The sequence below is a fragment of the Podarcis gaigeae genome, assembly GCF_964106915.1.
Source record: "Podarcis gaigeae genome assembly, chromosome: 1".
NCBI lineage: Eukaryota > Metazoa > Chordata > Lepidosauria > Squamata > Lacertidae > Podarcis > Podarcis gaigeae.
Genome location: NC_139678.1, coordinates 45,896,914 through 45,919,185, shown reverse-complemented (window position 1 = coordinate 45,919,185; position 22,272 = coordinate 45,896,914). Strand labels below are relative to the sequence as shown.

The window sequence follows — 22,272 nt, the reverse complement described above, 5'->3', positions numbered from 1 at the left end:
TGACTTAAGGGGAGAGGGGAGGGCAAGGAGAGAGAGTGAGATGGTGCTAACAGGCTTTCTGTTATCCCTCAGATACACTGAACCCACCATGGCACGCATTGTAGAAATGCAATAGCTGGCTTTAAGAGAATGAGGCTGTTCTGTGGTAACAACAAAACCCAGACAAGTCAACGAAACAGAAGCTTACAAGTGAAGATTTTATACAAGGAATGCCAAGGGTGGTCTCTGGGTGTGCAATAACATGGTAAAATACCTACATGCATGGAGAACATACAGAGGGCATGGACTACACAACAGGTTTCACTTGTATTTTCCACCACAGAGTCAAAAATAAAACGCTTCAAAGTGCAGTTACCTAGGTTGAAAAATCACTACAAGATAACTTCTCCCACTTCTATCCCTTGAAGAAAAAAACCCAAAACCTATCAGCTTCTAGTTACAAAACACATATTAATCCCTGTAGAGTTTAGACAGCAGGAATGTACTACTACATAATCCAGTTCCATTTTGGCATGCAAGCCGGAAACTGTCTCTCCCTTCCCAAGACACAGCAAGATTAGGTAGATATACAGAAGAAATCAGCACACTTGTTCAGAAGGGATAGTCCTTTATAGCACTTAATTTCATATTACAGTTCTAAAATAGGGGTCAGTCATCAAGGTATACAAGGTTATATTTTAATAAGTGGGAGAAACAACAGTGCCAGGGTATTGTGCCTGACTATCATGCCAAACTCCAGCTGTTATGAGTGACGACAAATCTCTGCCATGGGAATGTGCCGTTCTCAGGAGTAAAAAGGAGAAGGGGATTCATTCTTCAAACTGATTGGGTTTCTGAAGGTCTCGTCATGGAAGCAGAGATCCACATCAAAGTCTAATGCGATAATTTTACTCAGTGGTTTGATCAGTGTCTCAAAGTGGTTCAATGCAGGGTTTTCTCCCTCCAAAAAGACAATTCCCCGATGTCATCAGAAGTACATCACTGTTTTCCAAGTTGGTTTATATGAGTGCTTTAAGGGTGGTTCACATAGATACCGCTAAGAATCTATACTTGGGACCATTTACAGAAGACAAGTGACAAAGATGCTAAGCAAACACTACACTGCAGGTTTGTGGGTCTTGCCTAGTACTTACCTTTGCTCTTAGATTTTTGATGGGGGGAGGGGGGAAGAGTCCATCAACAAGGAAAACCAAGCATAGGGGAATGTGAACAAGAAAAATAAGGCCTCATCAGCCCAAAATGAAGCTGAAATAGCTGTTAGAAGACCAGCTATAAGTTTTGTGTTACATTGTTTGATTCCTCCCATACTGCCTTTAGCGCATGGCCCTTCTAAGATTACCATCCTTTCTGCAGCAGCACATATTTTTATCAGGACCTGTACAGAGCAGCTTCCTCATTTCTCCGGCTGTTTTCAGCCATGAGGAAACTCCTTAGCTCTGGATGACAAGGCCCTATAAACAGAACAAAAGCCATCTGGGGTAAAATAAATATGGGTGATGGGAGTTCCAAAGGGTCAGACCCAAAAGCTTAGGACTCACTGTCCGAAACAGGGAGTATGAACAACGGTTAGTTCAAGGTGTATAGAACCGAAGCCTTTGTAAGTCTAAGACGCTGTAAACAAACAGCAAAATGCTTCACACAAAAGAATTCCAAGGCACTCAAGAAGCTGTATGTTTGACCCCCCTTACATTTCAGAAAACAGTTCTATTTACCTTTGCTTGTTTTAATTGTAAATCATCAATGCTTCATCAGCCAGCTGCATTCTTAGCATACTCAATAATATAGATATAGAGATACATACTTTAAACTGGTATAAAATACACTGGATTTTTGGATTCCTCATTTTACTGCAAGCTTCTCCATACATCCCAAGTTGGCCAAGTCCTGCAGAACTTGTTAAAACTAGCTGTTCAGCAATCCTATAGAAATCCGCACATGGGGAAAAAGGGCCAGAGATCAGGAGCATGCGCTCTGGCTGTAAAAGGTTAAAAAGGGTGACTTTTGTTTTATCTAACCCTGAGAAGCTAAGGTGTTACGGAGGACCCAGAAAGGTAGGTAGGGTTAAAGGTCACCGGGCTTTTTATTGCAATTAAAGCAGACTCTGACAGGATGATCCCAGCCACGGGAAGGGACAGCTCTGCGCTCCAGAGAGCACTCGTCACAGAAACCTTGGCCACAGGCACGGCAGTGGTGCTTCGACAGCTTGATATTGAATTCCTTCTGGCAACTGTGGCAGTGTAAGATTTCATGGTCGGGCACCCAGTAGGCAGGTCTGGCAGCATCCTTCACAAGACCTACAGAGAGTTAGGGGGAAAAACCCACAACACCGTTTCTGTTTGTTACCAATAAAGAGGAGGAGGGACTGTACAAAACCCACCTCTGCTTTTGCTGCCCTTAATGAAGGATTAAGACTAATCTATAGGATGGTTCAAGTAATTCTCAGGCTGTGGCTTATAAAGGATTAGTGAACAAGTTGTCGATAAGTCCAAGATTTCTGTTTTCCCTGCTTACGCTTATGTATGGGAACCAGGTTTAGAGAATAAAACAAGCTATTGCAAAGCTCTGCATCTTAGCATTAACTTGGTGGGGGAGAGGGAAGGATGGCAGTACCTGTGCAGATTCCCCACACCTGGAGAGCCCTGGTCTTCTGCTTCACTGGACTTCTTTTATTTCACTAAATGCTACTTGCTGAGGGGGAAAGAAAAGCCTCCAATTCTATACATACCCACTGAACTGAGAAGCTAAAAGGTTTCTAAATGCACCAATAACACTTACCCAACGGGATATCAATGGCAGTCACTACAGCTCCAAGAGTGTTCTGCACAGCTTCACCAACCTTCCTGGCAATCACTGTCCCCCCTTCCTCATCAGTTGGAGCCTCAGGCACATCTGCATGACAGAAGTTAGGGCTCAGAGACAAAGGCACAACTCCAGCCTAAGACACAGCTGTTCTATTTAGAATTAAAATTGACGTTCCCCCAGAAGTTGCAGCCAGCTGCAGTCGGTGGTTGGTTCCTAACATGGTAGGGGACAATGACTGAAATCCATAGATCTTCCACACTGAGATCTTCACCGAAGGCTACCTCCCCAGAAAGATACCACCAAAAACTGTTTTGTGGGCAGAATCCATGAGTAGGAAGAGATGAAAGCTCACGATTTACCTTTCTTGTTACCTTTACTTTCAGCTACTGCCAAGTGAGCAAGGCACAAAGCAGGGCTATATTCTCACAATAGTGTGAGTAAAACTATTGTGCTTCACTACCCTGTCAGTGGCATAGGCTATCTGTGTGACTGTGAAGGTTTTCAAGGTAGCAGCACATGAGGGGACTAACTGCCATAGGAAAATTTGCTATGATTTCTCATGCTTAGGCAACAAATTGTTCAATCTGCAGCTTACTTATCTGTCCATGCTTAAAGACATGGTTTCTACATGAGCACGAGTTGGAAATGAGCTGAACCCCCTTTGTTTTATTGATCCCCCTTTGTTTTATTTCAGGTTAAGTAAAGGTAAAGGGACCCCTGAGCATTAGGTCCAGTCATGACCGACTCTGGGGTTGCGGCACTCATCTCACTTTATTGGCCGAGGGAGCCAGCATACAGCTTCCAGGTCATGTGGCCAGCATGACTAAGCCGCTTCTGGTGAAACCAGAGCAGCGCATGGAAACGCTGTTTACCTTCCCGCCAGAGCGGTACCTGTTTATCTACTTGCACTCAGACGTGCTATCGAACTGCTTGGTTGGCAGGAGCAGGGACCGAGCAACGGGAGCTCAGCCCGTCGCAGGGATTCGAACCGCCGACCTTCTGATCAGCAAGTCCTAGGCTCTGTGGTTTAACCCACAGCACCACCCACGTCCCACTTTCAGGTTAAATAACGGCAGGCCCATTATACCAGGGATAAAAGGGTAACTGGAGTTCTTGAATTCATTGTAATGCCATAGGATCCTTGAGACAGTCAACAAAAGTGTGTGGTTGGCATTCTTTGGGATGCGAACAGATATGCCTTCAAAGAGGAAGAAGTTTTTTCTGCTGTGGAGGGAGCTCTGCTTTCAGAAGCAGCTGGCATGGCAGGGTAATGCAGCAGGAGTGCCTTCCCGGTACAGCAGCCCTGCTGCCAGCTACTGGCAGTGGCAAGATCAGGGATGTGTGGGTTCACTGGCAGAGCCAGTCTGGCACTCCCACCATTGCCCCAGCAAAGTCATTGCCACACTGCCACTCTGTCCCACCCCACTGCACCAGCCACTCCTGTCTTCTTCCCAACCACTCTTGCAATGGCACCATCTCACGTTACGCTTCCGGCAGATGCCTGCTTTGCAGGGTAGTGGGTCGGGGAGAGAACCTAAAACACAAGGATCTTGGCTAGCCATCTTGTCAAACATTGGTTCAGTGCTTTAAAAATATTATTATTAATAATAATAATAATAATACAATTTATGTGTTAAGCTTTATAAAACTGCTTTTGAGAAGGAAGTGGATTTGTGAATGACAGAATGGCTAGCCAATTGGCACGGTCAAATTCAGCATCTGCTGAAAAACAGAACATCAGGACTTTCCTGCGTTTGATCAGAGCAGGGGAAGGTACATTTCATAACAGACTAGCTGCTGAAATTTTTTCATCTGTACAAACACCATGATACCCCCTTGTTGAATCAACTCATTTATCCACAGGTGTATAAGCAACCTCTATAATACGTTCTCCTAGCTTGAATCATGCACACGTGTCTTGAAATGGTATGTTACCAGAGTCATAAACAGCTCTGGTATAGCCCTGGGCAGGTTGCCCTCCAAGGTTGCACACAAGGCTTCTCTAGTGAGCACCAGACTGAGTGCTGCCACCTCCTCCCCTTGTAAGCTCAGCATGGCAGCAGCAGAGATGGGTGGCAGCACTCAGCCTGGTGCTCCCCAGCAATGTGCCGAGCAAAGCAGCTGTCTGCTGCCATCTTTATTAATCCAGAATGCCTTGGGAATTCTGGGGTAAGAAAAGATGATAGCTGCTGTGTTCAATTAGCTCAGTGCTCACCAGAAATTAAAACAAAACAAAATAAAGAATGACAGCATCAGCCCAGTCAGCTCTCCAGGGTCCATGGGCAAGTATAATGAAAGTGTCGGTTTGGAACTGAGCAGCTTCAGGAGCAGAATGACAAGAAAGCATCAACAACGTCCTTCCTTCCTCTGGGGAAGCTACTCAGTACATACACACTGTTCTTCTCTATTGCCATTAAATAGATCATTTTCTTACAACCAGTGAATAAATCCATTGATTCTAGAGTTAAAATGAAGGAGATTTAATTCAATCTGAATAGTGATTTCTTAAGATTTAGGTGAGTTGTTTTCCTGGAGGAAGAAGACTTCAATTGTAAATGCACTGAGAAATTTGAAAACTAAAATTTATTATTATGCTCCTGCATTTTGCTTTCTCATTATTCTGCTGTTTGGTGGGAATTGCCCTCTACTTTTGGATACAGGAAGGACCACAGGTGAGTGTCAGGCCCAAACTAGATGAATCACTCAACTGGAAGGGACAGGAGATCATCTTGCCTGATGCAAGAAATGCAGTGCTACCACATCCCTTATAGGCGGCCACCCAGCTTCTGCTTAAAACCTCCAATGAAAGAGATGAGATGTTGGAAATCCACAGCTAGATCCCCCAATTTATTTCATAAGCAACCAGAAGGCCCTAAATCAGAACATTCTCCCACCCATGGGGCAAATAGTGACTTTGGGGTGTATTTAGATCAGGAGTTGGGAAGCCTCTGGTCCTCCAGATGTTGCTGGGCTACAATTCCCATCATCCCTAGCCACCGGCCATGCTTGCTGGGGTTGATGGGAGTTGTGGTTCCACAACAGGTGAAGGGCCAAAGGTTCCGCACACATTATTTAGATGATGCAAATAGCACAGGTTAACAGCTTCCTCCAGTGATGCCATCCCAATCCAACTCAGGGCCCCCATGGGTGCTTTTGAAGAATCAAAGCAAGACATCCAATCACAGATCTTCAACATCTCACATAGCCTGACATCAATCTCAGCTGGGAGATGACAAAAGGCAACAGGGACAAGCATTTAAAAGCACAACATGATACACCAACACACACACAAAAGGTTATAGGTTCCCCCCCCTTTGGTTCACACACCTACTATGGTCAGGATGGGATTACCTAACTGAACGCCCCTGCTGTCATAGCAGCCATCGCATACTCGCACCGGTGTGGGGCCCCAGCCACGTTCGGGAACAGGGCGGGTCTTGGATGAACAACCATCACAGAAACCTTCTCCACAAGCCCGACAATGGTGTTTGGTGTCATTATCTTTAAAAGAGATGCCACACTTTCTGCAATTCTGAAGGAGATAAAAAAAACGACAACAAGCCATTGGACTAAGTAGTTTGGTGAAAGAGGATGAAGAGGCATTTTTAGTCTTTCAGTTAGCCAAATTGGTGGTGGGAACATCTGGCCAGCAGGGAACTCAAGCCATATCATATCCACACCTGATACAGCATTGTGTGTGTGTGTGTGTGTAGACCAGGAGTGCCAACGTAAATAAAATATTGGGTGGGCCAAGGTAAGCTCCACCCCGCATAATCAATCAGAAGTCGCAGTGCACACACACCATTTGAATGGCAATGCCCATCAACGTGGGGGACCCAACCTGCTCAAATATTTGGGGGGGGGCGCAAAGGGACCTTGCCCTAGGAGCTGGCTCCTATGGTGAGGACACAGCTCTCTGCCAAAGGCCTCCTGAGACAAGATTGGGCAAGGCAAGCAGGTGTGAAGGGGTCATTAGCATCTGCTACAGCCTCAGAGCTAACCACACGATGAACAAATTTCATTTTGTCATGAGGCTCAGGATTGGCACCTGCGTCAGAGGTGTCTGTGGCCCAGCTGTTGAGCCTTGAGCAGAAAGGCTTTCTTTTTTCCTGGTGGGAAGCAGGAGAGTGAGAGCCCTCAAAGGAGGAGACTGCACACAGGGCTGTCTCACTATGTCTGCTGGAGGCAACAGATTTGTAGAACACAACAGAGGCATTTCATCAAGAAATGAACCATTATTTCATCTCTTTGGAGAAAGAGAAGTAGGGGAAAGGAAAAGGACTTCTCATCAGCATGCAAGTATGATGACTGCTAGATACCAGAATCTGGGAATTGGGTTTCCAGTAGGCTGGAGCGATTTGATCTGTCAGCCAAGAGGTCACTGCTTTTGTGGGTCCCAGGCTCAGTTCAGACACTGATTGGGCCATAAAGTTCATCCCGTCTATGAGGCGCTGAGCAGCATTGTTGTTGTCTTTCAGACTGCAATCCGTCTGCAACAAAAATGGATATTCAGTACAATTAACATCTCATTGTGCCTGCCTGCTGCTGACCTGCTGACCTCTACCAAATGTTAGAAGATATACATTGTCTTTTATTTGGAGAATGGAAGTGACTCACTGGTGCAACCACATAAGAAAATTAGACTTCTGTTACTGACTGGGACGCCCCAGATCTTCATGTAAATTCCTTAGAAGGAATTCAAAATAGGAGCTCTGTCTAGGGGCATGGAAGATCCTAATGCATGGCTCTGGTCCCTTCTCTCACTCTCTGCTTTGGAATGTGTGGCATAAAAACACACTAGGATGGATCTTAATGGAGAGGTAAGGAGATGAACCAGGATGAATACAGAAAGTATTTCTTGAAGCTGGACAGGAGAGATCTGGTTTACATATTTCTCAATCCATGTCCCCAAGACACAACATGGTGGCATCAAACTTGGCTTTAATGACCTGGGCATGTAAAACTTCTTTCATCGCCAACATCTCCTGAAATGGAATGATTTAACACAACAGGGGTGAAATGCCTGCTACTGTGGCAGCCTAATCGTTTCCCCTTCAATTAAAAGGACAAGAAACAAATGTATGCAAGTGGACTTACACCTGGCCAGATGTGCACAATTTCTGTCCTCACCACGGTATCCACAGGGTCTTGGTTGCCAAACCAGTACTGCCGGCTGCGGTACACAACTCCGCAGTTGGGGCACTCGATCACGTACCTGCAGTCAGAAAGGAAGAAGGGCTGGTCACTCAAGCATGCTCCAAGTGAAGAGAATGGGAGTAGGGAAAGATGAAGGGCAAAACAGCTCCTCTGCTCCTGTACTCACCCTGACCAGGCATACTTGGCAAGTCCCATCCAAGGGGAATCAGTGGAAGCAGATGTTTTGGGCACCACTCTAACTTCATTCCCACGTTCATAACAGGCCTGGAATGCAAAATATCAATTAAACTCTTCCATTTACAATGAAGAGTTATGTGTTAGTTCCCCCAAAATGGAGGCAATGAGGAATGGTATGGTTTGAACATATGCACGAAAACATTAACAGCATTAAAACTAGGAACTCGCTGTTCTTCAGTAGACAGTGGGTGCCAGAAAACAGGCCAGGGAAAACCCTAGTTCTTTCTAGCCCAAAGCTATGAAATCTTTGACCCACCCAAAGTAAATTCACAGCCCAGCAGAGGCTCAGAGATCCTCTTGTTTCTGCCTCCAACTGCAATCATAGATGGGTTGTGTAATGTACAGAGGGAGGAGGATGCAGAGGTTGCTCCTTAACCTCTTCAGGTAAGTTGACAAAACTTCCAAAATACAGGGCATACCCATCACAGGTTGCAAAGCACCTTGCAAGCTACAATACATGGATTGATGGGCTACATTAATCTTAGCAGGTTATAAGCTCTGCAGGCTCTTCTTGTCAACCTCCACTACCAGAAGCTCTCTTTCACTTGCTCCACTCACCTTGCATGTAAACACTCTGTTATCGTACTGATGGGTGTATCTACACCGATTCTTGGCTTCATGAGGTACCCCTTCTTTTGAATGGTTCATGCTGTTTTTACATCCACACCTGGAGTTTCAAAGCAAAGCACATAAATACTCAGAAGGCAGACTGACCGGAAGCTCCCTAGTGGATCTCTAAGGCTCCCAATCCTTCTTTTGCAGTTGTGGCTTGCATTGGTTGCTCTTTACAATTACAAGTCACATGCAAGCCACACTGCTTCAGCTGGGAGTCAGATCAACCTTATGTCAGATGACTGGCAGATGCCCACCTGTCAAATGTGGCCCATGGGTTGTTCATTACAATTGGATCTGGCCCACCAGCTAAAAGTGGTTCCCCACCCCTGATTATATAGATTCCAGGTTTATGATGTTACCCAATGCCTTACACACTAAATATATATACAGTGGTACCTCCGGTTGTGAACGGGATCCATTCCGGAGGCCCAGCCGCATCCCAGAAACATCGTAACTGGAGATGCCCTTCTGTGCACGCACACGGCACAATTGAGAGCTTTTGCACATGCAGCAAAACCCATAAGTGTATGTGTTTGCAACCCAAAGTTTACATATCCAGAGGGATACGTAAGCAGAGGTACGACTGTACAGTAATGTTGCATTTTATTTAAAGATAATAAGATCGTTTCGGAAGCAGTGTTCTCCCAACAACACAAGAAACAAAGCAAATTCCCAACATGAATAACCAACCGCAGAATTTCTCACCCAAGTTTTACTTAACAGTGACATTGGCAACTCCCTATTTAAAATGGGCAATGACTGGGTTGCTTGTAACATGGTCATTATATTGTAATATATAGCATAATTCTGACACTGTAGATCTTATTCAAACAGTGTTCTTCCCATTCCACCTACCCGCAGCTGAGACATACGGAGGAACAGGTGAAATACTCGTCTGGAAAGAAGGAGCTGTGGGCCATCTGATCATCTGGGATCTCACCGCAGAACCTATCACTCAGTGCCTGCAGAACACACAGAGAGAAACCAGCAGTGAGTATAGAGCTAGCGGGACATCAAAAAAACACCAACTTTTATGCAACAGTATAGGAGTGTGAAGCGCCTCTTATGTGTCAGATCAGGGCATGGTACATTTTCGGCCTGGCATGTCAGATCTTTCTCTCCCCGCACCCTGCAAGCCAACTTTAACAGATGCACAGAGCCTCTTCCCTGACAAGTATCTGATGGTTCCACGAATCTGTCAAAACTGAACTGTGAGGGAGAGGTCTGCTTTGCCTGCATGTTCCCCAAAGGAAACACAACACCTAGCAGGACAGAACTCTCTGCTCACAAGCAGATGAGCGGAGGGTACAATCCTGCCCTCTGCAAGGGTCTGCTGTCAGTGAGTTCCTCCTCCACTGTAGGGAGGACTGACGAGGCTCTCTCCTGTGGCGAATATATATCGTGATAGACTGAGGCCTTGTGATGTTTAGCTGGTGATAGATTGTGATGTCGAAAACCAGATATTGCCCAGCCTGATCTTCAACAAGGATGGAAAGACTGTCAAAACTGTTAGGTTCTAGCCATAGTGCCATTCATTTATTCTTTTCGTAAACCACTTTGAGGTTTTTATTACAATTAAATGGTATATAAATTTCATAAAATAAAAATAAATCATAAAATCCAAAATTTCCAGGAAAGAGAAAGAGAGGCAAAGAGCTTACTCCTACATTGGCAGCCTATTGGCAGGAATTTCCCTGAATGTTTTGTAAGCAACTTCTCCCCCCATCCCCTGCTCACAAAGATTGAATGTAAAGATTGCAAAAGCACCAAGCAGACCCTGGAAACCTTTTAGACTACAGGGGTATCATTCCCTGGCCATTACATGCATTTTGGGAGAAGCAAACTCCTCCCTGCTGCACAGTTATTAAAGCCACAAAATCTCTCTTTGGTTCAGCAGGCAAGAACCGTAGATTAAGACAGTGCAACTGATTGCAATTCAGATGAGAAACTTTTCTTCTGGCAACAAAACATTAAATACCTCATGATCAGAAAGTGTATACTTCACACTGCAGCATCCATAAATAGATAAGCATGAATGAATAATGAACATTAAAACCATGGGTAACTATACTCTTCTCGTACTGTAAAAATGCCTGTCAAATCATAAACTGAACAAGGAGGGGTTGTGGAAAAGAAGAGTTCGGCTGCAATGCCATACACAATTTCCGGGAAGTAAACCCCACTGAGCACAGCATAAATAATCATAGGGTTCTGAGAGAACATGTTAAGGATTGTGTTGTTAGTGACAACACCACAATAAATGTAGGAGCGGGGTTGTAGGGAAGAAGTCAAAAAATGCATCTTCTCATTACATGGGAAAGATCTAATTGCATAATAAATGCTCAGCGGAGGATGTGTTGCGGTAAAACTTCTAATTGCATGCATATAAACTCTCTCCTCCAAAAACATATCCACCCTCATTTTAAAATACTCAAGCATTTGCTCACACACTTTCCCTGACTCTTACATTGTCCCCTGAAGAGCTGTGGTCTTGACCTCCACTAGCTCCAGATGTTACATCTTTGCTATCTACAGATGAAAAACCATTTAAGGAAACTGAGGGAAAAAATCAAGGCAAGTCAGAGAATAGGTTGTTGCCTGGAGACCATGCCCTGACTCTCAGTTACCCCGGCAACAAGAAGGATCTTTCCATTGTACTACAGCAGCTTAGTCCCGCCTTGCTTAGCCATTTATGGTGCATTACTACTAGTAGAAGTACAGTGTCTGTAGAAACTACGTTTGTAAACACTGGGGGAAAGTATTAAAGAGACATGGGCTTGATGAAATACTCTTTTCACCTACTCCACAAACCCAGTCCAAAGTTTCTTCTGGCCTTTTTTTAAAAGAAGAAAACAACTCACAGAAGCTGATATGCCCTGGGCAACTGGAATAGTCAGGAAGTACAAATCAGACCTCAGTGTTAGTTGTAAGCCTGCCAATGTCCTCAATTTCCCTCAGTGTCAGCCTAACTGGAGGCGGGGTGTCCATTTTCTCTTGGCATGGCTCACTTGCCGTACAGTTCTGGGTCTGCCTACTCTTCAGGAGCTCTGATACACTGTCTACTCCGGTCAACTCTCATTCTTTGCTGTTTGCATTATATTATGGGAGTTGCTCCATGGATAGGAGTGGTGTGGGTGACCCTGCTTTGGGACGGGGGTTAGACTTTGATTGCCATCAGGTCCCTTAGAACAACTAAGAATGAAACTGGAGGAATTGGCAATTTGAAATATAGCCACCTGCCCCCAGAGCTGCTGGCTGTGGCGACGGAATCTGTGGTCTTTGTATAGAGGAACAGTAATTCACCATCTTACACTTACTTTGAGTGCCTTGTAGATAACTCCAGGAGGCCGGGGAGAACGGGTCGTATTATTTTCTAGCTGCTGCTCCACAGCATGTCTGAGCCCAGAGAAATCCGTTGGGGGGTTATGTGTCCTTGTTCCTTTGTAATGGATCGAGCTGAAGGCTTCAGGGAAGAGGCCAAGTTTCCGGAACCGATCCTGGACAAGTTTCTCAGGCACCTCAGAAGCGTGATCTAAAAGATTCAATCACTTTAGCTATATTATCGTGAGGTTTGCACGTGTATTTACATTTTTTCCCCATACGTATTTACACGTATTTGCATGTGCATTCTTGATCAAAACAACGAATTCTCTCCTAAATAATAGGAAACACCTAGAGCAAAGCATAGGCTGGACCCAAAGGTTACCTTCCTTTCCCAGAAACAACATTTCTGTGAACACAAGGCCTTCAATCTGATGGAGGGGCAATTTCTTCCAATCCCTGCAGCCCCACCATCACCACCCTGTCACCTATGCTGTTCTGGAGTAGATTGGAGGAAAGGGGGGAGGCTGGTAAAAAAACCAGCTGCCCTTTTCTATTAGCAGATGACAGGATCACTGGCTCCAACTCCATGCTGCCAGAACTTACCTTAAAAAAAGTAGCTTACAAATTGTTAACCTAAATAGGTTATTAGAGGAAAGAAATGGGGAATAGGAAGAAGAAGTCCTTTATAGGAAATCTTACTATCAATATTACATCATTATTTAGATGCAGGTCTGTAGAAATTTTAGTGCCATTGCCTTCAGTTGTATTGATGGCCTACTAATGGGGTCACATTGGTTTTTTTTAAGTGTATCTGCTGCAAGGTGCAACTGATGAAAGCCTCCTCCTCCTACAACAGCATAAACTACTTGTACTACCATGGTCTATAAACAAGGGATTTTTAATTTATATAATACCGCTTGTTTTCTTATGTGCACAAGTGGTGGAGGAGTTTTTGGGTGTGTTTTTTTTACTAATCTACCTATTTCTGTAAAATCAGTAGCAATGACATTATACTCCAAAGATGGCAGAATCATCTCCTGCAAGAAAGTTCCAGGAACATGTTCTTGAAACTCCTTTCATTCAGATGAGATCCCAGCTGCTGAATATACCAGCTGGACCACTTACCACTGCTCTTTAAAATGCTTATTTGACTGTCTTTACTGTTTATTGCTTGTTTTATTAATTTACATTTTGTTGCTGTTGATTATATTGTTGCTTCAAAGCTCTGAAGCATCTTATCGAAAGGTAGATTTTTAAAACTTCTTAAATAAAACAAAATAGTTTTTCGGTTGTTTCACTGGTGTTCTCCAGAGCTACTGGTAATGCTCAGCAAAGTCAGCCCATAGGGAATTCCTTTCCTTTTAGTGAGGGGCTGATACCAGGGATGTACATACTGCCAAGCTTTTTATTTTTTAAAATATGTATAAAAGTACTCTATAATATGCAAGCAGGATTTGCATCTATTGCATAATTTAGTCTGCTTCTGTTAGGTATCAAGGGAAAAACTATGGAAGACAATGAAGCCATGTTTCCTGCCACTGGAAATTCTGATCAACCCCTGCCTCTGGTTTCTGAGATTTCAACAGGTGGTATACACATGCTTTCAGCCCCAGCTTTGCAGCTAGAATATCTAGAAATTTCCTTCTTCTCCTTGCTTTTTAAAAAAGGGTGCTGAAATGTGATCCCAAATGCCATATTCACACAAAATACAAATAATCCAAGCTCAGTGGCTTATGCTTTGCTATTTGCCAGATGCAAACTCCCTGCACATTAACTCCCCACCTTCTATATTCTAGATAGTGATCTAAGTCAGGATTCAAACCCCAAATTTTCCACATGGCAACACCCAACTCTGGATGTTATGATACAGATCCATTCCAAGTGATTTACCGTATTTTTCGCCCTATAGGACGCACTTTTCCCCCTCCAAAAATGAAGGGGAAATCTGTGTGCGTCCTATGGGGCGAATACAGGCTTTCGCTGAAGCTTGGAGAGCGAGAGGGGTCGGTGCGCACCGACCCCTCTCGCTCTCCAGGCTTCAGGAAGCTATCCACAGCGTGGGGAGTCCTGCGGGAACTCCCGCAGGGCTCCCTAGGCTGCGGATAGCAGCCTGCCGCCCGGCGCGCAGGGCACCCTGAAGCAGAGTGCCCCGCGCGCCGGGCAGACATCAGCCAGCCCCACAAGCTCGGGGGACAGCGGGGAGGTGCAGCGCCGCCATCCCGCTGTTCCTCGACCTGCTTTGGAGGCTGGCGCTTCTCCCCAGCGCCAGCCCCACAAACTCGGGGGACAGTGGGGAGGCGCAGCGCCGCCATCCCACTGTTCCTCAACCTGGTTTTCGGGTGGAAATACAGGGGGGAAATTCCTTTATTTCCCCCCAAAAAAACTAGGTGCGTCCTATGGGACGGAGCGTTCTATGGAACGAAAAATACGGTACATTGCAGCAACCGACGTGTGTCTACTCACCAGCACCTAGTAACTGTGTGTATACAGTCTCGTGGAAGATAATGACTCCAGGGCCCAAAGTGGACAAGGGAACATCCAGGCCACAACGGGCTGTGGTTGCCTTCAGTTCTTTGGTGAAGTGTTTTAGGTAGGCCTCTGAGGCATCTCCAAGAAATTTGAAGAGATCGTTGTGAAGTCTGTCAGCATGAGTACGGTAGATGATAAGGTCCGAAATAGCCAAGACCTTCAGAAGCAGCCGGGTCCTCTGACTCAGGTTGACAGTGGCCCCCAGAAGACCCTCTGTGTCAATCACCACCATTTTGTGGACAGGGTCATAGGCTGCCCAAACCCCTACCGTACAAGACTCCTGCGCAGGAGATGTTTTAAAAACCTCACGGCCGTAGAAGAAAGTGTGGTTAAGGGTATGAGATTTGCCATCCCCAGTGTTCCCAAAAATAGACACCACCTTTACGTGCTGATCAGGTTTGCAGTCCAGTTTCCTGATAAATTCGTCTTCATTTGCCACCTTCCAAAACAAGAAGAGAAAGATTGCGTTAGAACTTTTTAATGGAAAGAACCCACTGCTGAAATGGTGCTGCTTCTTGGACATGACTTGTAACTGCAAGTGACATTCTTTTAGCCAGTAACACTCTGAGATACTGGTGCCTGCTAAAAACTTTTTTGTTTAGGCAAGGCATGGACGGTAACATAGCTAGCCCACACAGGAATATTTGCATTCCTGCCTAAGGATGTCACATCTTAGCAAGAGGGGCAAAAAAACTTAAATGATTGTGCAAGGATTTATTCCTTTACTCTTACTCTATTTTAAAATTCTTAGCATCTAGAAATCATTCTGTTATTATATTTGAGCGTAGCTGAACTATGCCGTTATCCAGGAAAAAATATGATCCAATCATACAACTGACATACATTTTTCCAGTATGGAGTGAACCAATGAAAATGTGAACTAAAACTATGAACTATTAGAGGGGGGGTCATATATGAATGGATGTCATGTATTTTCTTGTCCAATCGCAGCATCAATTTGACTTTGTCAATGAGATATGAAATTATACATATAATTCGAAGCATATGTCAAATAAATTGTACCATCTTTCTTCTCCTTAGCAGGACTCCTCTACGTCTAACAACTGCATGATAAGCAAAATTTAGCGGACGAGGCTTTTCCTGGCAAACAGCTGAAGCGAGAAGAAAAGTTTCATCTGGTATGTTTCTGCTTGTCTTGCAGCCTTTAAAAATGGTACAGCAATTCTCCACAATGTACACTATTTAAATGAAGGTAGATATTTTGAGGGAGAAGCCACACCTGAATTCTCTTCTACTTCTTTGAAGCCGTTAGAGAAGCAGACTGTCCAGGTTGCAAATCGGCAACCTTAATTGTTAGGGATCCACTTTCAATGTCACCATTATGTTTATTAGAAAAGAGAACAGATGTGCTGCTAAGCCATAACTGAAAGCCTTATAGCCAAGCCACGGGAAGGTTTGTCCTCACTGAAGTCAAATACAAGCTTGACATTTATTGCATTAGAAAACAGCTCCACCTACCCACCCATTACTGATGAAACAGCTAGAAACAGGGACAAATGGGATAGAAAACTGAGGCTGCATCCTACAAAAACCTTCTTGGGAGTATGCCCTGTTGAACAGAGTGAGAGTCACTTCCGAGTACACCAGCTAGGGTTGTGTTGTTAATTCAACAATTTCTGTAGTTGCATCAGAGAGATACCTCTTTCAAAAGAACTTACAACTTTAAAAAGATATAAAACAGTAATAAAAAAAGAAAATCCAAGACAGCATGACAGTCAAGCTATAAAAGAGCTAAAAACAGCACCCCAAAATAAAGTTAATAGGTAAATCATTTTTTTAAAGCTTTCTCTAAAAGGATATTCATAACTGCTTGCTGCCCATGAGCTATGAAACCCTTGCTCCTAAGAAGTCTTATTCAAAGTCAGTGGAACTGCACCAGTTTATACGGTAAATGAATTATTTTCAATCTGACCTGTAGATGAGGAACCACACCACCAACTTCTCTAGAGATGGGAAGGCCTGGGAAAAAACGGAAAATTGGGAGAAAAACCAGGGGGGGCTTTTTTCATTTTTTTCCAAACGGGGAAAAAACAGCTTTGGGGGAAAAAACAAAAAAGGGCGGGGGACTGGTTTCCCCCCAGTTTTCCGGGGGTTTTCCAGGCCTTCCCATCTCTAGACTTGACTAAGAAGAGAACAGAAGTTACAATGCATTTTACAAGCCTGTAAGCTTTCACACTGTTGTTAGGGCTGCCATTTTATTTCACTTCTGCTGTTCTTCTGCCTGCAATAGCAACCTCATACCCAGAACCCCACCCAGCTACACTTTTCCTTATCTCTGTAACAGAAAAAGCTTTACCTCAGTGTCAGTCACTAGCATTTGACTATACAATAGAAACAGTATAGATGGATAAGGGGAAAGTTATTCCCTTATCACTAAGTATGGAAACTGACAATGGATGCCTTACTTAGGAAGTGGCCTTATACCTAGTCTGGTTATTTGGTCCCTCTATTGTTTGGTGTTAACAGTCCTCCAGGGTGCCAGACAGGGGGCATTCTCAGCCCCACCTAGTCAGTCAGATTTGTTTGTTAGAAAGCATTGGTCATAAATGTCCAAAAATGGTACACGTGGTGAATCCATAGTGAATTTGATGCAGGAATCAACCCTGTTCATCCAAGTAAGAAATTCCAAAACACCCAAATTCTGATGAGCAATGTTATAAAAATATGTCCTACTTAGAAACAACCGCAATTTTGAACAAAGAGAAAAATCTACATGTACACTGCATGGCATATTATGGTAGATAATATATCACTGATTATATATATCACTGTGGGTTTAAATAGTGGTGTTTGGGAATTTCTTACTTGGATGAACACATTGATCCTTGCATCACTAGTGCACATGGATTTTTAATAGATATAATTTTTTACTTATAAATCACACTGACAAATTTGTGTAAAAAATACAGTAAACCAAGTGACAAGAGTTATTGTAGGATAAGAGGTCAGTTCAAAAGCAGAGGGAAAAAAACCTTTTCAGGTATATGTAATGTAACAGAATACCTTTCCCTATTAGACATATTGTACTGAAACACGGATACTTAATATAAGATACTGCAGGATTTGCCTGTTGTAGGATATTGGATCTTTAAATGTGAAGAACAAAATAGTATATTCAGTTACAGTTTACCACATGAAACCCCTTATTACTAAAGGACATTTTAACAAAGTTAATATTCCAGATCTGTACAACCTGTACAAACAAAACAATTTTTTAATCCTAAAGATGGTAAAGCTTTTGTTTTACGGGAATTCATTACATGTCACTCCACACATGTGATCGATGTGATTGCATATCCCTGTCCACGTGTATATGGAGGAACAATAAAAAAAGTTGAATTTTGGAATTATGGATCATTGAGCAGTAAGATCAGAACCAGAACAACTGAAACTTTATTACTTCCATATTTCATGGTATACAACCATACACCGTAGCATTTGAAGTTTTTTGCAACTGAGCAAAAATTTCAAATCCTCAGCACTATTACTCAGCAGGAGTCATATTGAATTGATACATTAAAGACAGTTTCTCCCAATGATTTAAATTAAAGATTTGATTTCACAACATTTCCATAATAAGGTCAATGTTATACTACGCCTTCCCACTTTGGATATATTTTTATGGGCATTTATGTTATTTAAAACTTGTATGGAAGAAGTATGTCATTGTCCTGTCAAAGGAGTGAAGGTTGTCCAGCTGACAAAACAGAGAAGTGATAGTAGGATAGTTTCCTTAGGCCAGTAATGTTACAGTAGTATTTCAGACAGCTTGTTTTGTTCTAACTACTGAAGCACATTTAGAAACCAATAAATATGAGTTGTTGTTATTTTAATGTGATAAAGCAGGGAACTAATGTACCTTAAAGGCAATAATTTTTCTGTAAAAGAAAATACTTTTAAGTTAGAAGAACTGCAGCACACAGCTGTCTAGGAAAAACAATTGCATTATATAATTCAAGTTGGAAACCGTCTAAGAAATGTAGAAGTTGTTTTTCATCTGTGGAGCTTGAAAATGGATGTTTTGCGAGTGATTTGTAGTATATGTTATTGTTGTAGATGGTTGATAACTTTTATTATTAGCACAGTATGTGGACTATTTGGATATAATTTGGGTTCCCATTTGTTGTGCAAACACAAACATGATCTTAAAGGCATATTACAGCTGAGAGTGTGATTTTGGCAGGACTCTACAGGAACTCATCATTATCTTTGAAGCTCTTTACTTATCTGCTCAACCTCAGCCTCCCTTTAATTTCCTTATACCAAGTAGGTTAACTCTTTCAATGGATTGCAAAACTAAGAACACAGTAAGTATGATTAACTGCCATGATAGTCTTGAGGTCCAGCAAACAGCACTCTCAAACCTGAACAGACTATGCAAGACACAGTGCAGAAAAACAGAACTATTATGCAGCCACCGTTACAAAAGAAATTGGAATGAAGGTTCAATTCTGACATCCAACAAATCAGCAAGTATCTGTCTGTTTACATCTTAACCAACTTGCATTGGTCATACTTATTGCAGTTCAAAGCTGCTTGTGGACTTTGGAATTCAAATCCTAAGATCTCAACTCCTCTAGCGGCCAGACCAAAGGTTCCTTCTGTGACATCAGAGCAGTTAACCCAGTGGCAGCAAGAAGACTTATGATGCCTCTGCCTACTGTGACATCATAGCAAAGAAGCCATTGCTTCCTGACTTCAGTGTATGCTACAAACTACAGAAGAGTTTCTTTGTTAGGACAGATTTAAGTGACTTTGACCATGACCTCATTTGTATGTATTTGAACCAAGTGGCTTTGTTAAAGTTTGCAAATTGAGGAGTGGGAGGGAAAGTGGGTGGGTGGAAGAAGAAGGGGAAACTGATTTTGCCATTGCTAATACTTCTTATATGCGCTATATAGGAGGGAGGGAGAGAGAGAGAGACAGATTTAAATGTAAGGCACATATGTAGAGGCTCTCAAAAAAACAAAAAACTTTAAAGACTGAATTGAGGCTGTAATGTTAGCTACTTACCGTGCATCTTGCCCACTCAAGAAAGTATCCACCCCACAACTGTCAAGTTGAAAAGTCACAAAGAATAATTCTATACTACAGTGGTACCTTGGGTTAAGTACTTAATTCGTTCCGGAGGTCTGTATTTAACCTGAAACTGTTCTTAACCTGAAGCACCACTTTAGCTAATGGGGCCTCCTGCTGCCACCGCACCGCCGGAGCATGATTTCTGTTCTCATCCTGAAGCAAAGTTCTTAACCCGAGGTACTATTTCTGTTTTAGCGCAGTCTGTAACCTGAAGCGTATGTAACCTGAAGCGTATGTAACCTGAAGTGTATATAACCCAAGGTACCACTGTATATCATTGGGTTTATTCCCCCCAATATGATGCTGCCTTGAGTCCCTCAGATAAATCATGCAGATTTAATTGTCTGCCTTTCAAAAGTCACAACATTTCTTACCTGGATCTCCTCTGTTTCATCTACCAACAGGAAGCTTACAACGTTTTCTGTCATCTTCTTCCTCTTGGTCTCCTCATCCATCCCCTCCTCCTCCTCGTGAGATTTGTCACCATGGTAAACAGTGATGGGGTGCTTCCTCTTGTTTCCACCCGCATGTGTCCTCTTCTGACACTCTACACAGAGGTTAATTTTGCATGCTTGGCATCTTATTGCTGCCCTCTGTCTGGAGTTGATGATATTGCTCTGCATGATATTCCCACTGGCAACCTTGCAGGTGTCACAGTATGGGACATGGCCGGCTTTAATTCGGGTCCGTTCATGGTTTCGTAGCCTTTCCTGCCTGTGTAGTTCTTCTTCACACCGCTGGCACTGCAGGCTTCCACACTCATCGCACTCAAAGGTTGCTTCATCTGTGCCACTGCAAGCATAGCTTTCCTGGCACAAAAGGGCAGTATTCAGTCCCTTATCTGCTGTTGGAGGCTGAGCACTCATTTTCAGAAATGTTACTGTTAGCTTTACAATTTTTTAACAGATATGTACATTGGTTTTCCAAAGGATTAGAATTTGTATTTATCTTAACATTGAGGAAACTCTGCATATGTTGATATTTCTATTAAAGAATGTGTTCGTCTTGATTTTCTCTCGTCTATAATGGTATCATCATATGCAAAGCCAATGTAAACACTGCAGCTTTCCACAATTAAGGACAGGCCCAAATGAATTATGGGCTTAAAAGTCACACTGAGGTTAGATATGTGTAAGAAAAACAAGGATATGTTTCTAAAATGCAAGCCGGATCTTTTCCCTGAAAGGCCTGAAAAAGAAATAGGAAAAAGATTTATAAAGATAACATCAGTGGTTTTATATTTTTTAAAAAATTAACAGAAAATTCAGACAATATTAGTAAACCTTGTGCTTTCCTGTCACAATTCAACTCCTCCTGAACAATGCAAAGCACTTGTGGACATTTTCTGGATCTATGTTTTTTGCAAAACAAGGAATGTATTTGTCTGCTCACAGCAATGCTATCTCAGACAAGATCTTTATTTCAGCTGCAATTATATCTGAACAAACTAAAGTTCATCATACAAAATAAGCAGAAGGGCCTTTATAAATGTAAGTGGCATAGGCCCCAATTCTATGTATATTCACTCAGAAATAAGACTGACTTAAGTCTGGTGGCAGTATATAGGATTACAGCCTTAGGAAGCACGGAAACAAATCTGACCAGGGAGAGCCACATCAAAGCGCCACATATTTTTAAACCCTACTGTCTGGGTTTTTATTTTTCCCAGCGGTGAGTATCTACTTACCTTAAATTAGGACAATAATAAATTACAAACGTAAGTCAAGCAATGTTTAAGCCAGCAAACGGGGTGGGAGGGAGGGTAGGTGTCTTACAGTAAGACCATTCCATCTGTTTACATTTGTAACTTATTTGCTTCCAAAACAGGACCTTTTGCCTTAAAGCACAATAAATATTTATCTGCCCATATTGCCTAAAAAAGGGCAAAACATATAACTAACGAGCTGCTTACTTAAGGTTACTTTAAATCACAATAGGAAAATATTGCTATATACTAAACATTTCTTTTAAACTAGTAGATCTTCTCATAAACAACAACGGGGTGGGGAGGAAACAGAATAAACGAAATGACAGGGTCTGTCTAGGAGTAAAATATCCCCCCAACATCCCGATCTATTGTTTACAAAAACAGTAGGCACCTTCCTCCTCCTCTTCCTCCCTGGAAGTCTTAGTGACTAAGTAATCAGATCACAGTCTCCTCCTCCTCCTCCTCTGAGCTTCAAGGATCGAGCTGGGCAGATCCTTCCTCTCCCCCGCAGGGTTAGGGCTTAGCTCCCACAGTGCCTGAGCCCCACCATGTAGACCTGGGACCCCCTAGGAGGGATCGGGGCCAGTCCAAAGCTCTTCTCCTTCTCCCCTTGTTGTCAGTCTTGATCAGCTGATCGCAGGGAACTTCAGGGTTATTTTTTTTTCTAAGACAGGAAGGTGAGCGGTCGAGGGGGGAAAGGCCGGGTGCATTGTGGGAATCGTAGTGCTCAGGGGGCGGTACTTCAACGCGTTCGGAGCAGGGACAGAACTACATGTCCCAACATGCACTGCGGAGAGAAG

At 43.2% G+C, this 22,272-nt stretch overlaps 1 protein-coding gene across 2 annotated transcripts; it reads right to left on the bottom strand.

Annotated features, from left to right (window-relative positions):
- Positions 1-178: 178 nt before the first annotated feature.
- Positions 179-20,630, bottom strand: ZFYVE1 (zinc finger FYVE-type containing 1; the record flags this gene model as incomplete). Of its 2 annotated transcripts, none has more annotated exons than XM_083747035.1 (11): positions 179-2,294; positions 2,776-2,889; positions 6,130-6,334; positions 7,122-7,292; positions 7,900-8,017; positions 8,126-8,223; positions 8,755-8,863; positions 9,667-9,773; positions 12,129-12,343; positions 14,599-15,103; positions 20,139-20,630. In XM_083747035.1, the coding sequence occupies 11 exons, from the start codon at positions 20,628-20,630 to the stop codon at positions 2,062-2,064; spliced, it is 2,367 nt and encodes a 788-aa protein (XP_083603161.1). In that variant the 3' UTR covers positions 179-2,061. The 2 variants fall into 2 exon arrangements, with proteins under 2 accessions (XP_083603161.1, XP_083603162.1); XM_083747036.1 differs by having other exon boundaries at positions 6,154-6,334.
- Positions 20,631-22,272: the final 1,642 nt, after the last annotated feature.